General features: G+C 39.9%; 1 protein-coding gene across 1 annotated transcript; it reads left to right on the forward strand.

The window, feature by feature from the left end:
- The first annotated feature begins 10,174 nt into the window (after positions 1-10,174).
- On the forward strand, positions 10,175-16,319 carry LOC103185772 (high-affinity choline transporter 1-like). Its single transcript, XM_007904446.1, has 8 exons — positions 10,175-10,358; positions 11,358-11,471; positions 12,962-13,117; positions 13,406-13,554; positions 13,653-13,796; positions 14,123-14,276; positions 14,879-15,096; positions 15,684-16,319. The coding sequence occupies exons 1-8, from the start codon at positions 10,175-10,177 to the stop codon at positions 16,317-16,319; spliced, it is 1,755 nt and encodes a 584-aa protein (XP_007902637.1).
- Positions 16,320-16,808: the final 489 nt, after the last annotated feature.

Consider the following 16,808-nt stretch of genomic DNA (forward strand, 5'->3'; position numbering starts at 1 on the left):
TCCGCTCACTTCAACTTCAAGGTTCTGTCCTTGAATGATTCAGATCCTATCTCTCACATTGGCTCCACTTTGTCTCCACAAATGGCTTCTCCTCCAGCCCATGCAAAACGTGCTGTGTCGTGCTCCTCAAGGCTTTGTCGTCAGTCCTCTCCTCTTCAACCTGTACATGCTCCCTCTTGGTGACATCATCCGCAGACATGGGGTCAATTTCCATATGTACGCGGATGACACCCAATTCTATCTCTCTTCCTCCACCCTCGACTCTAGGACTGCTGCTGTCCTGACAGACTGCCTGTCAGACATCAAATCCTGGATGAGAGCCAACTTTCTACAGTTCAACATCAGCAAGTCCAAGGCCCTCCTGATTGGCTTTCGCACCTCAGGCACTGACAGCATCAGCATCCAAGGATGTACACTCCACCTCACCAAGCCAGTCAGGAACCTAGGCGTCTTGTTCGACCCTCAACTGTCTTTTCTCCCCCACATCCATGCCATAACCCACTTTGCGTTCCCCCACCTCCCCAACATTGTCCAACTCCACCACTGCTTCACTACTCAGGCTACTGAAACCCTCATACGTGCCTTCATTACATCCAGGCTCAACTATGCCAATGCCCTGCTTGTCGGCCATCCCACTCTTCCCTCCACAAGCTGCAGATCATCCAGAATTGTGCAGCTCATGTCCTCTACCGCAATAGGCTCCGTGAACTCATCACACACCTCCTCACCCGGCTCCATTGGCTCCCCATCCCTCAGAGGATCGAGTTCAAAATTCTCCATGGCCTTGCCCCCTCCTACCTCTCCAACCTGCTAACCTCTTATCAGCCTGTCCCTAGCCTGCTCCGTGTCCCCCACCCAGCCTTCCCCACCATTGGCGGTCATACCTTCAGCCTCTCTGCCCCCATCCCCTGGAAACTCCACCCAACATTCTATTCGCTTTGCTCCCTCCCTTGCCTCCTTCAAGGCACATCTCAAGACCCTCCTCTTCGACTGTGCCTTTGGCCACCTTCCAACCCTCTCTGCCTTGCACCCTCCCTGATCCCCCCGCCCCGGTTCCTAATCTCTGATGGATCAGCACCATGGGACATACTTCCGACATGAAAGGCACTTTACAAATGTAATTTTGTATTGTACTGTATCCTGCCTCAGCCAGTCTAATAGACCAGAGACCTCCTCAACAGGATAGGGCTCATCCAAGGCCCTCCCAAGTCTGATATCCTTCCACAGCATCCTACCCTCAGCTCTGATGCCCAGCCAGAATTGTGAAGCGCTTTGGGACATCCTCCCGAAGTGAAAGGCGCTCTATAAGTGTGAATTGTATTGACAATTGTAATTCGGGTCCATCACTGAACAACTCAGATAAAAATTGAATTGCAAGGCAGTTCCACTGAACCACCAGTAGATGGGTTTAGATGTCAAAGAATTTGTTGTGCACCAACACTGTTCATACAGAAGAAGCTGTTATATATAGATTATTCCTTCTGCTTGGAAAAGCTATTTACATATGTCTGGTGACACAGCAAAGCCTCAGACTCAGATGACTGAAGGACATTTTGAGTGGACATGAGACATTTTCCCATTGGAAGGGAGGAAAAATTAGTCGTCACCTTCCCCTCTTACACAATACTGTAAGTGGTGACAGAATTAAAGCAATGTGTAGGAGTCCTGGGAATGTATTGCCTCCAAGGTGTTGTGGGGTGAAAATTGCAACATTTGTTAGTTGATACATTGTTGAAAATTCTGCCTCATTCATAAGTAAAAACATCAACTTCATCATTGATGTGACCCTCCAGCCCCTTCTCAACCCCCTGCCCCCCATTACCAGTGTTCGACTCAAAGCTGTTCTGCCTCATTGAACTGCTACTTAGTGGGACACAAGCTTTACTGTGAAATTTGTTTTGAGCCACGAGCAGTCCAGTTCAATGCCATGATTTGCAATCAGCTTCAGGCACTTGCATTGTAATGGAGTCAAGGAACGTCATGCCCTCAGTTTATCAACATGGCGGAACTTTGAATAGTGTGTTAATTTAACTAACGCATCACATGATGTAACTTTTCACCCCTTTACATCTATCGCATGTTTCAAAGCACAATAATGAAAACAATAAAAGAATAAATAACAGAGCAAATAATTAGTGACAACTCTTCCCTCAGGTGGACGAATCAACGACAACAACTTGCATTTATATAGCACCCTTCACGCGGAGTAGCATCCCAGAGCGCTTCACAAGTGGGCGAAATGCAGCAGCCAGTTTGCTTTAGATTAATAAACTTTAAATAAAGCAATAAAAAAAACTTTCTTTTTTTTAATAAGTATTTTACTACAAATCTGTAATGGCTTAGAAATGTTAAAGACTGCAACATAATGCTCACACTTGAGGATACATGTGTGGCTTATTTGTGGATATAGCATTTCCCTTTTGCCTTCTGTGAGTTACATATTGTGATCTATTAGTGGGGCGATTGATTTAAAATATGATAATGACATACTTCTACATTTTCAGGACCGCTGCAGTCAGTTTTACATAAAAATCAAGTTAATCATGAAATTCCTAAGTGCTTTACAATTCTTATGACGTTCCTTGAGCAATCACTGGATACGATGGTTGGCCACTCATAGTTTTGTAGGGCTTTTAGTTATGCTCTTCCAGTCCATTTTCAATATAAAATCAAAAGCAGTATTGCTTCTTGTAGGAAAACCTCTGCATTTTTCAAGTATAAACATTCTAATACTCAAATATTCTATTTAAGATTTTTCCAAACATTAAGGAGTTATTCATTAAAGATGAGCTAAATGTAGCTGTTTTATTATTCATATTTTGTTACTCATACTCTTTATCATTTAAATAAAATGTATTTTTATCTGCCTCTCGTTTCATTTGTCAGAATATTTTATAGTCACTGATCTGCCCAACAGAGTTAGTCATAATATTTGTAGGTTTTGATATATCACGTTATCACATTGAATCATTTCAAAGAGGTTTCTGTAGTGACTGCACTTGTGGGTGAATACCAATTTGCCCACACAGCAATGCTCCGCAAACAGTCATGAAGTAAACAATAATTTTTTTTAAAATCTGAGGTATGACTTGGACATGGGGAGAAACTCACTTCTCTTTCCAAATGGTGCTCTGGGAATTCTTAAAATCCACCTGAATAGGCAGACGGGATCTCCCAGCACTGCACTGGAATATCAGCCTGGACCACAAGTTCAAAGTCCTGATATAAGGCTTGAACTCACAACTTTCTGCCTCAAAGTGAGAGTACTATCAGCTGGGCCATGCTGATACCCAGTTTTAATGTTCCTTCCTGTGCTATTAATTCTGGGTTAATTGCACAACTGAAGAAGCCATGAAATAATCATATTTCTGAGACCCAGGTTTGAATCCAGGCCAGGCTGATGGGCTCTGCTGGTTTCCACGATCCACCTGAAATTGTTTTTGCCAGTCTCAACTCAAATATTAACGAGTTTAAGCTTTCATAAAAACACTGCACAGATTTCAGTACCAATCACTGCATAACAAGACCATTCTTATGGTTAATGTGGGAAAGAAAATACAGTCAGGGATGCATTTTCAAGGTTAAGATTGTAATGCATGTAGTGACAGCTTTATCCTGGATCTAACATGTGCTGTGCCTGACCTGGGAAGACTTTATTTCCAACACCGATCATGTCAAAACTAAGAAAAAAAATTGTTTTTAATCTCCAGTAATTTGATAAGCAAAAACATTCATTCCTCCACCACAATAAAATAAAAACGGTATAATGTACATACGTATGAATCCAGTGTAAAATGTTGCGTCTCATTGGAAACAATACAGACAGTGAGCAGTATAGACCGGAATATGACTGTGCGGTGACATTGCTCAGTCATAATTCTTAGAATAAAAATGTGAGTGCCATTAACCCAGGTAACCTGAATACGTGACCAGATGAATATGGAAGAGCTGAGAAACATTGTCATTTCATGGAGATCAATGTAATAAATGTGATAACTGTACCATTGCAATTTAGCTTCCCATTTGAAATATAATTTAACTAAGTGAAATCAAGCAGCAGTGAGCCACATACGCATTGTTCTGACGTCAAGTTGTCTAGAAGGAAAAAAGCAACTTCAGATTTTCTTTTGAAGGTCAATATTAAAGGTAACATTTACGTTCATGTATCCTATGGGGGTTGGTTTGGAGGGTGCTTTCTTTCTCAGTTTTAACTTAATTTTGTTCCCTTAATTTAAATGTAATGTTTCTTCTAACCATCTGTGGACTTTGTTATGGTATATTTAAAATAGTGAATGCCTGAATGTGTTTTCCAATGATCCTTACATGAACCATGTTAACTGCATAGCAGCCCAGTATATCATCTCACCATCTGCTTCTTTACATTTTACAGCTGCTGTATTTCGCCCACAAATATACAGTCATTTCTCTTTAGTCTATTCTAGAAGATGTGAAAAGCGCTATATCAAATGCAAGGATTATTATTATTATCATAACTGCAGAGAGTGATGCATATTACTTTTTAACAATTGAGATTGACAAGTTTGCAGGGCTACGGGGAGAGAGCGGGGCAATGGGATTGATTTGGATAGCTCTTTTCAAAGAGCCGGCACAGACACGATGGGCTGAATAGCCTCCTTGTGTGCTGTATAATTCTATGGTTTACTGAAATACTGTGCAAGAATAAAATTCATGCTGTAATTAGCAGATAACTCAAGGGAACAAAGGAGAATGATATTTGCAATTAAACTATTAAACTCATAAAACTGATCCATTATAGCCCAGTTGATGAAACTTGCATCGATTGGTTTAATATCTATGCTGGAATTGCTATTTCGCTCACAAAATATACAGTCAGTGAACTTTACAGTACTTTCTGGGAAGCGTTTGAGACGTCTTGAAGATGTGCTAAAGTGCTATATGAAATGCAAGGATTATATTATAATTGTATTATTACTATAATAAAAAGGAACTTTGTGCATATGTTTTATTTATTTAGGTTCCTTTTTAAGATTAAATGTTTTGGATTATCACAGAAGATGGTTAAATATGTGTCTAATATATTTTTAAAATTACCCCCTGTGGATACACACAATCACAGAGTTTTGTATTTTCATATTTTTTGAATCTCTTTCCCACAAAAATATGATATCCAATTGAGAAATTCATAATAAGACTGTACAGCTAGGACATATTTAAATAATTAATGCACATTCACATAAAGTTTGGTTATGCTTATTTTATTTCATTTTATGTCCCAACCTGTGCAATCTCTTCCATCTTTGTTGTTCTGCCTGCACACTCTACTCTTCCAATTTTAATCTAATGCTCATTCCTTAATCTTTCCAACCCACCATCAGACACCACGGTGGGATGGAATGCTCTCTCAAAATCTCTTCACCTTGTTTTCCCTCCTCACTTCCTTCAAAACCCTCTTAAAAACATGTCTGTTCAGTTTTACTTTTAGTCAACATCCTCTTGGAGGGAAGAGATCCAATGGGCCAAAGAGCCTTCTTCATCCAAACCAATATTATGAATTTGTGTGATCTTATTTTAAAACGTAAAACAAAATTTTTCAAGATGTTCATCCTATGTGAAAGGCCTAAAGATACAAATGCAAGTTATTGTCTACTACGGATCCTATTCCCATATTTATGTAGGTATTTTATGTGCTATCTGTTCGTGGTCAGTTCTTTAAATTCATGTTCAGTTTTCAATTATATAGAATTGATATTAAAATATGAACACTCATACTTTTTCATAAAAGAATTAGATTGGTTTTTCATTACAACTGTGCAAAATTTCTGAATCCAAATTGTAAATAAATTTATAATAATAATCATGAGCTTGCATTTCAATTTGGGAGGATGTGTTGAGCACTTCACAGGATTTACTGTAAAGTGTAGTGACTGTATATTTTGTAGACAAATTTATATACTAAAAAGGAATAGCATGTGGAACAAGTCAGGGGACTATCCATATGATCATATTAATGTCATCAGATCCCAAAGGATAAATTAACATGACCTGTACCTGAACATTTGAGAAACCGTTACAATTACACACAGAAAGATGAGCAGTCAGCATACTACATTGCTGAGAAAGAGGTGATAAAGATGACACTGAAGAGGATATGTGGGCAACATGAACAGCTTTTTCTTTCTCAGTGAAAAACGTATCATTGGTAAATTAAATGCTAATAAAGAAATTAAACTTAATATTAATATTAACTGTAGTTATCACTGTTAATAGCTGACCACCCTGTCTGGCTCTTGAATGATGTAGACTTGTCCTCAAGCCCGTGAGCAAAACTCTGTTGGGTAGGACGGTCCTAACTGGACAAATACTGGGTTTATCGCTATCTCCATTAAAGTCTGATATAGAAATTTAAAGTGCAAAAAAGAATTCTTTGTACAAAGTCTTACCATGCAATAGTAGTTCTGTGCAATACTTCTTCAATGCGTAAAGGATGGAGGTATAATGGTAAGTAGAAGTCAATAATAATTATGCACAATCTGTACTAAAATCTGGTTACCAATTTCACATATTTGCTGAACAGCTGGCCACTGAGCTCTGGGAGGAGCTGTCTATCAGAAGATGTTTTATTGGATGGCAATCTGGAGTGCAGTTTAGCTCAGTCAATGGAGAAGTTGATTCTATTGCTTTAAACAATGCTTTCAGGTGACTCAAGGGAACTCTGAATTTAACATCCAAGGCAAGTAGGAGGAGCGGGATGGTTGGCTTTGTATCAGCAAGGTGAATAGATTGACTAGAGAAATAATGTTCTCCACATCTGTCTCGAGTAATTGAATAATATTAAACAATCTACCCATTTCAGGGTACATGTGAGTATTACCACATTATACTCTGGCACGGATATTGTGAATGGCATATGACACCAGGCAAGTATTATCCTTCCCAACGCTCTGTGGTAGTATCCACTGGCAGCTTATGTTGCAGACATTTCTTGGTTGTTGATATTGCAAGCCCTCCTACATGTACACATTAGCTCAGCAAAGGCTCTGTGGAGGATCCAACAACAGATGATGGATTTTGTTTTGCGCTGCTCAGCAGCACATAGTGAACTGTCTTTTCTGAGTGGTAACTATTCATTGGTGGTGGATTCTTCAACCTTCAGCTCAACCTCTGTCCTGGTTGATATGACCTTGTGGATGGATTAACAACAACAACAACAGAGTGTGAGGGCAGAGAGCCTGAAAGCCAGGCCACCGATAGTAGAGCGGATCGGGCGGGAGATATGGAGCAGGCCGGAGCCTAATGAATGGAGGGAGCGGACAGATTGGTAGGGAGTCAGCAGGTCAGAGAGGTAGGAGGGGCAAGGCCTCTGTTGAGAAAAGGACAAAGTGCAATTGGAAATGACTAACTGACAGGGAGGACTTTCCTTCCATTTATAAAGGATTTTTGTCTTGTGTATTAGTGAACTTACAAACTGATACCAAGTAATTGGGGACTTTCTGCTTTCAACTACTTTTACTATACTGGACTATTCAAATTATGGGCAACTACCACTCAAGTTTCTTAAGTATCTTAAACAATTTAGCTATCATTTCCACAGACACGTGAATACTTCCACACAAGCGACAATATTACCTCCTGTTTATTTCCACCATACCCCCATATCACTTCTAAGTTTGATAAACATTTTGTATCGCCAAGCAAATGATTTTAATTTCCTCTCTGGGCATTGGAGCTATTGCATACGTAATATCTTGGTATCAGTTTGTAAGTTGACTAATACACAAGACAAAAATCCTTTATAAATGGAAGGAAAGTCCTCCTGGGCAGTTAGTCATTTACGATTGCACTTTGTGGAGTCCTGTAGCTCAGTGGTTAGAGCACTCGCCTTACAAGCGAGACACCTGGGTTCAGTTCCAGGTAGGGCGAAACCTTGAGCAAATTTTCTTACCCTACGCACCTAATAATAATCCCTCCAAAACAAAAATAAATAAATTGGTCATTTTCAAGCCATGACTGTTTGTGGGACACTGCTGTGTGCAATTGGCTGCTGCGTTTCACCCACAAAATTATACGGTCAATTTACTTTACAGCATATTCTGTGAAGCTCTTTGAAACATCTAGAAGACATGAAAAGTGCTATATCAAAAATGCAAGGATTATTATTATCCCCAAGTGCAGTATATTGACTGAATATAATTAATTATTTTACTACTGAGCAAAAAACAGACATAAAGCTTCACCCAAACTCAGTCAAAATAATAATATATAAATTATCCTTGCATTTGATATAGCACCATACCACGTCTTTAAGATGTCTCAAAGTGCTTCACAGAACATACTGTAAAGTGAAATGACTGTATATTTTGTTGGCGAAATGTGGCAGCCAATTGCGCACAAACAATCGTGGATTGAGTGACCACATTTTTTATTTATTTATATATTTTTGAAGGGATTATTACCCCGGAAAAGCAATCTACCAATTGACTAACAACAGAGTTGCTACTTACTGCTGGGTAAACAGAGGCATGTGGAGTAAGGAAACTTGCCCAACGTTTCGCCCTGCCGGGAATCAAACCCAGGTCCTCTCGCTTGCGAGGCGAGCGCTCTAACCACTGAGATACAGGACTCCACAAAAAGGGATCCTGTCAGGCACTTTACATTAAAAAAAACTTGAACCATTATACTGAGGAGGCAGTACATGGAAAGGAGGCATTAAGGTTTATGCAATGCCCACTTTCGTTAATGGATGAGTGACTGTACAGACTCATCAATACTCCTAGTAACCTATCTCAGAGAAGTTTGTGAGTGTCTTCGTGTGTTGCATACAATCACTCTTTTTTAATGTAAATAAGTAATCTAAAAATAGATAGTTGGATGGGTTCCACAATAAGAAGTGGTGAGAGCATTGAAGAATGAGTGATGGATTTTTATTTTTAACTGATCCAACCAATTCCAACTTGCCCTGTGTTTCGTGCGTCATGTCATTTCCAACTCTCACCACCCACCGTCCTCTGGGTGGTGAAAGCCCCTCAGCGAGTCTTGTGCAGGACTTTATATGCCCCAACCATCCACATGGAGCCTTCACTCACATCTCAGTGACGTTCGCCTCTTCTGGAACCGCTGCCCAAACCCCTCCTTTATATAAAGCCATTTGAGAGAGATCCCCTCTCCAAACCACTGCTGCTGATTGACCATCTGCTGTCGGGAGCCAAAGGGACCACATGCGCCCCCAAGTACAGGGCAACACAATCCACCCCAAAGGTAAGTCCAGTGGTGATCACTTTCTCTGTGCATTGCTGCAAAACATCCGCCTTGTTGCGAATAGCGAACCACGCATTTCGGTGGTGACTTGGATTGCAATTCCCATTGCAGCTGATCTTGGAAGTCAGGTTCCTCACAACAAAGGCTGAGGTTGAGCCTTGCCTCTGTTTCCCAAATTGAAGCCAGTCTGTTAGCTTCAGGTCAAATTTTCCCTCTTAAAAAAAATAAGCCTTAAATATTGCCAATAAGCGGCTTTGAATAGTGCAGATGTTTTCGAGGCTGGAATCGTGTTCAGATCCTGACAGATCTTTGCTCCTGTTGCAGTAGCTGCCCGTTAGACCCACACCCACATGGGGAAACAGGGTGAGCAGCACAGACAGTCCATGTGTAAACCTTGCGGTTTGTAGCTACTGATCTATGTCGTAGATCGGTTAAAGTTTTTCAGGCTGATCAACGAGCGATCTTCCAACTGCAATAGGTTCACCGGAGAACTGAAGCATTTTCGCGGATTGCAATGTTTGGATGCGACCCTCCCCAGCTCTCCCCTCTCGATACTGTGCGATGCTCAGATTCAGTTTCGCAGCTGCAGTCTATTGCAATCCGTGAATTAGTTTGTGCCCGTATTTTGCACTGTGTACATGGAGATGACATTCCTCACTGAACGGTTCAAACAGACATTTAAATCCAAGACTGATTCAGAGAGACAACACTGCCCTCCCCCCCCCCCCCCAACACACACACACTTACATTCACTCCAGACGTGTGCGTTTTGCCTTCTGATCTGAAGACTACATGCATATATTTTATTAGGAATCCCCTGACGTTGCTCTGTGGGATTCGTGTATCAATTCTCAAACGCAAAGCAGAAAACGTGTGTTTTGTTTTCCTACAGGTCTCAGTCGGTGAGCAATCGACACCAGCTATTTTGCAACTGAACATGGCTGTTCACGTCGAAGGGATCATAGCTATTGTGGTGTTTTATTTATTAATCCTACTTGTTGGAATATGGGCTGCTTGGAAAACGAAAAATGTGGGATCCGAACAAGGGATTGATCGCAGTGAAGCCATAATGATTGGAGGGAGAGATCTGGGGTTGTTGGTTGGTGGATTCACGATGACTGGTGAGTCTGTAGCGTTATATTCCCCACACCCTGAAGTTAGTTGCCCAAGTAACTTCACCCCTCATTCAGTTCTCAAGCGCATGCAGTTTTCCTTTTATATATAGGAATACCTACTCCATTGGCGGAGTGAAATCGGTGGCAGTGAGCGAGTGAGCGGTATAACGTGAAGGCATTGCATCGCCTAACGTAAGGAGTGAAGTTTACAGTTGTTTCAATCCATACTATTATGCGGAAGAAGTAACTCACAGGGAGAGACGCTCTCACTCCGCTTAGAAAGTGATTCAACATTATTTCAGAGATGTGGAAATAAATCTGGCAATGCCCCAACTCCACACACACACACACACACCTTCACCTCTCAATGACTTGTTCCTGCAAATTGCTCGCCAGGCAATTTGAACTGACCGATGGTGTTTGATTTGCTGAGTGAAAATCGTTTATGAAATAAGTGGATAATCATTCCAGTAAACGCCCAAGTTAAGCTCCCCGTTACTTTCAACGGGTTGGACGTATTGAAGCTGTGTTTGCTGTTTATTCTGGTCTATTCCCTGTAGATTATATTGGCTAAAGCAAGTCTCAGATAGAGTTAGGGAACGTTGAAATATACACAATACTTTCAGATAGGGCAAAGCAGCAGGACATTAGTTTACAGGTGTTTAGGACAGTCACCAGCAATTGTTTTATTTAACACCGAAAGTAATAAGCAACTGATTCAGATTTCCAGAGAGGATGGAGAGCTAGACCAGCACACTGCATTCAATAACCAAATAGATTTCTGCTTCAATGTAATGGGTTGGTGCGATCAAATCAGCTAAGTTGTATTTGTTTCTTCCTCTGAACCTCTTTTGAGACATTTCGCGGAAATTCGGCTGTACGATGCAATTCAGATTGTAAAACCAGAGCGACAGCTTCCCTCGCCGTTGCTGAATGTGGGATTTGCCAATTTGGCTTTGTGCTGACAAGGGCTGAAATTTAAATATTTATCTTCTCCCATTCCAGCGACCTGGGTTGGTGGTGGTTATATCAATGGCACAGCAGAGGAGGTGTATGTCCCTGGGCACGGCTTGGCATGGGCACAGGCTCCCTTTGGATATGCACTCAGCCTGGTCATAGGTATGAAATCAAACTCTCGAGCAGTTTTGAACTGGAAGGAGCGAAAGTTTCAGCAATTGCCATACAGATCTCCAGCAACCAGTCGCACGGGCTGATGTGTATGCATAACCACCACTTACTAGTTAACTGCTGCCATAAACATGAGCAAACGAGTTTTTTTTAATCAATCCACATATAATTTCACATTTAAAGTCATATGTGCAGATACAACGTAATTGCAATACACTGCTCTTGAACAGAACTCATTTATTTCCCCCAAACCCTGTGTATTGCCGGCACTGTTGAATATTTCAGTTCTGTGAACAGTATTGAGGACGGGAATATAATACTCTAGAGCTGCACACACATACACTCGAGACAGTTTTATTCCCAGTAGCAGATAACTATGAAATCGATTATTGTTTCTCTGTTCAATTAACTCATGATGTCACCACCAGACCCATGTAATTCACATCGCATTCAGCGAATCCAAGATACAGTATTCAACATACAACTGGTTAATAGCACACACCACTTGAGACAAATCAAGCTCCAGTCTAACTCAACCAAGCAGCAGCCAATTAATCCCCAAGTGCTTCCTTATAACTCAACCAAACATTTGAAAGGTTTCTGCTGCTGTTTACTGAAAACATACTGGATTGTGGCGCATCCTGGAGAGTCAAGCAATACTTAATTTAAACGATGGATGATTTAAACACACAGAATATATGTGGGGGGAGAATTAACGTTATGGTCATTCAGCTGATCAAGATTTTAGTTTTGTTTTCCTATGTAAATGAAAGTACAATGACGTTAATATCCAATGTGCAAACGCTGATGACTTCTTGGAGCAAAATTAGCACGAAAAAGACAACAGTTATTCTTACACTGCATTGTGATTTTTATAATACTGACGGGTATATCACTAAATCTTTATGTACTTAGCATTATCCAGCAACTATTGATACTGTACCACGATCTTTTAAATTGTGCGTCGCCTATTTAAGGATCTATCTACATTTTACAGTACTGTTACACAGTATTTCATTGGAAAACGAAGCGCACATATCCCATTGGTGATGCATGTGCATAAGATGAGCTAAAGGTTAAAACGCCTCACTTTGGTAAGGGGGAAATCAACAGATACGATTTAAGCAGAAGTTTTTTTTAAAAAGATAATAATGAAGTGCAATAAATGTGAAGTTTCTTTTGTGGTGAATCAAGGAGAGAGAGAGGGCGAGGGATGTGTTACTCAGTTTACAGTTGTTAAGATTTCTGATGAAAGCAATTTTTTTTTAAAAAAAAAGAAAAATCATTTGATCAAAAATTCTGATTTGGCTCGGAAACTTAGGAGGGAGGTTTGGAGGCAGGTGGCATTGATCAAAAGTGGTAGAGCAGGGGGTTGAAGTGGAGAGAGCAGGTGGTTTGTGTGTTGATTGCAGTAATTGTAACCCATTGAGTTGGGTGTGTGTTTGTCATTAGGATTGAAGAGCTGTTTCTCTGTTTGGCAGGGGGGTTGTTTTTCGCTAAACCCATGCGGTCAAGAGGTTATGTGACCATGTTGGATCCCTTTCAGCAAATCTATGGCAAACGGATGGGAGGGCTACTCTTCATCCCCGCTCTGATGGGCGAGATGTTCTGGTCGGCGGCCGTGTTCTCCGCATTAGGTAACGAGGTGTTACCCCCAATCGCAAAGAAATGTCTCGTTGACTGAAGTCTTCCATCTTTCCACTGAAACGCTTACAATGTAGAATTGTTGGGGTTAATTTTTTTTTGTGGCGGGTGGGGGGGGGGGCAGAAAAAAACACATATCCGTGTTAGATATGTTGCAAAAGTAAAATCGCTTCTTCCGAGAGAAAGTCAACTCACCTTAAGGTGAAGCAAACAAAAGATTAATTGGTAAATATTTAATAAACGTTAGATATTACCATTGACCCCCAAACACTTTTTTTCAGGTGCGACTTTGAGTGTTATTGTGGACATCAATATCAACATCTCGGTTATTGTCTCTGCGGTGATCGCAATCTTTTACACTCTGGTGGGTGGCTTGTACTCTGTGGCATATACAGATGTGGTCCAATTGTTCTGCATCTTTATAGGATTGGTAAGGTTGACAGCTGTTCGGGTTTGTTGGGAACTTAACTAAACTTTTCTTTGATTGAAGAAAGCCAGTGCTGCAACCTTTTAATCCTCTTTCCACAGTGGATCAGTGTACCCAGTGCCATGTTTCATCCAGCAGTTACAGACATCACCATCACTGCAACCCAGGAAGTTTACCAACAGCCTTGGCTGGGGACTATAAATTCACAAGACATCTTCACCTGGTTGGATAATTTCTTATTGCTGGTATGAAGGATGCATCCTGTGTTTTCCTGTGTAACAATCTTTTTAGACTTTAATTCTTACATGTATTTTTCCCATACAGCGTGAAACCAACAAACTAGAAAGTAGTATTTAAAAAAAACTGAAATACATTCATAACACGTCAAAAAATTGGCTAGCATAAAGGAAATTGTGGTATTATTAGATAATAATATTTCATATATGTTAATGAAAGTGGCTATATAATGTAAATTTGTACTGTATAAGTCATTCAATTTATTAGCAATAGAAAGCTACAGACAATAGTGGATGAACATACTGATGATGCAACTATTAACTGCACTTTTCAGATGCTGGGAGGAGTCCCATGGCAGGTCTATTTTCAGAGGGTTCTCTCAGCTTCTTCTGCAACCTATGCACAAGTATTGTCATTTCTGGCTGCCTTTGGATGCATAGTCATGGCTATCCCATCTGCGCTAATCGGTGCAATTGGCGCATCAACTGGTAACATAATCTTTTCAGCACCTACTCCTTTAAACATGCATATGACCACTTCCCTCTACCCCTACATGATTTCCGTTGCTCGGTATCCAATCCCATCTTTGTGAAGCACTTCAATAAATTACTCTACGTGAAGCATGCTATATAGATGCAAGTTGTTATTGATTTCTGTTGATATATTGTCTTTAAGTAAGCTCCATAGCCTGGATTGCATAACAAGAAAATCCAATATTTGATCTCTATGCATCTTACCATTTATATATATATTTTTGTAAATTGAGTCTGTTCTCTATATTTTACCAAATGATGCTTATATTCTATATTTACTCAAATATAAGGCACCCTGAATCTAAGACATGGGAAGATTTTAGAAGGTATGGGGGAAAAAAGAACTTCACCTCAATTGTAGAATACTTGTGATTTTGGAGGTAGCTTTTAATGAAAAAAACTGGAACTCATATTTGAGTAAAAGTGATATTTTAGCTTTACTCTTTAAGATGCCAAATATTTATACATGTCCATAAAGAAAATAACTTTAAAACAAATAGAATGTCTTATGCCTGCAGGATAAGCATGATTTTGATTCAGATGTTCCTGTTTTATAGACTGGAATCAGACTTCCTATGGTTTACCAGACCCTAAGGGCAAGAATGAGACAGATATGATTTTACCAATAGTACTGCAGCATCTTTGTCCACCTTACGTTTCCTTTTTTGGCCTTGGAGCCATCTCTGCTGCAGTGATGTCATCAGCGGACTCTTCTATCCTATCAGCAAGCGCTATGTTTGCTCGAAATATCTACAATCTTACATTCAGACAGGAGGTAAGCTGAGGTTGCCAGACATTGATCCATGCGGTGTTATTACGGATGAAGCTACCTTTGGCTATGTTATGGCATTCTTCATAATATATTGCAACAAAGAGGATTTATTCTGGTTACATTTTCTTTGCCAAATTAAATACATCAGGTTCTCTCTGAATGATATTTGTATTCTCCCATATTATGAATTGTCACATGGTTGGATTTCACTCAAATATTTGGTAAAACTCTTTTTTATTTCACATAATGAGACACAAGGAACAGAATGCACTGTACAATATAGATTTACATTTATCTAGGGCCTTTCACATCGGGAGAACATCCCAAGGCACTTGACATTCCTGTCTTGGCACCCAATGCAGCTAAATATTTAATAATTTAAAAGCACAGCAATTTTATATATATATTGTTATTTGTATTGAAACCTATACACAAACTGTTTGTCCAATATTCGGGGAGTTGACTGGAGCATTCTGGGTGAGGAATGTTAAATTGAGTCCTCAGCTGCGATTTGAAGAACATTACATGTGTAAATTTTATTTGTCATCCCACAATTAATATTCTTTTTTCAATATAATATGTTTTTGCAGGCTACTGACAAAGAAATTCTGTGGGTCATGCGAATCACCATATTCCTGTTTGGACTAGCTTCAATGTCTATGGCTTTGATAGCCAAATCGGTCTACGGCTTGTGGTATCTGAGCTCGGATCTCGTGTATGTTATTATCTTCCCTCAGCTGGTAGGCGTACTCTTCATCAAAGGGATCAATACATATGGCTCCATTGCTGGTTACATCATTGGCTTTTTGCTGCGAATTAGTGGAGGAGAACCATATTTACACCTGCAACCATTTATCTGTTATCCTGGATGTTATTTGGAGCAAGTCTATGGAGGTGAACCAGTCTACATTCAGAGATTCCCCTTTAAAACTATGTCAATGCTATCATCCTTCTTGGGTAACCTTGCCGTTTCTCATCTGGCTAAGTATTTGTTTGAACGAGGAATCTTGGCACCAAAATTTGACTTTCTTGACAGTGTTGTTTCACGACACAGCAAAGAAAACATGGATAAAACGACCTTGGTGAATCACGATAATATCACTTTGTCTGAGTTGGTGCACGTGAATCCAAAACAGAATGCCTCAGTTAATGCCAGTTTTACTAACACAGAAGCATTTCAGGATATTGACTCAAGTCCTGAGTTTTCCAAGTTAGACAATGACTGAGCTCCTCTCCATTCCCTTGAATTTTAGTGTAATCATAATCACACAAGGATATTATGTTAATAATATAGTGTTTCAGGATTTATCAGTGTGTTCAGAAACTGAAAGAAAGTTTTCTATTGTCAGTGGTTCCCTGATAATTATTCACTTAAATACTGTTAAACAGTATTATTTTAACGCATACATGAACAAATATTAAATTAAGCTATAGTTTTTGAATTTGGATAGTTTGTAGACTCTTGTTACCTCATATAGTCACACTGCAGATACAAGATACCACAGGTTACCTGGATTGACGGGTGTTGTGAGGCCTTACAGAAGGGATGTGGCAGAATATTAAGGGCTATCAAAATAATAATTAATTGCTCCACTATTCTCCACTCTCTTAAGTCAAATTGAAATTGAATTGAACTCTAATGGACTGCACTTATCAAATAGCTGCTGACTCACTAATTGCTATTGGAATTAAAGGAAAAAGTGAAAATGCTGGAA

The sequence above is a fragment of the Callorhinchus milii genome, unplaced genomic scaffold (genome assembly GCF_018977255.1).
Source record: "Callorhinchus milii isolate IMCB2004 unplaced genomic scaffold, IMCB_Cmil_1.0 Scaffold4, whole genome shotgun sequence".
Classification (NCBI taxonomy): Eukaryota; Metazoa; Chordata; class Chondrichthyes; order Chimaeriformes; family Callorhinchidae; genus Callorhinchus; species Callorhinchus milii.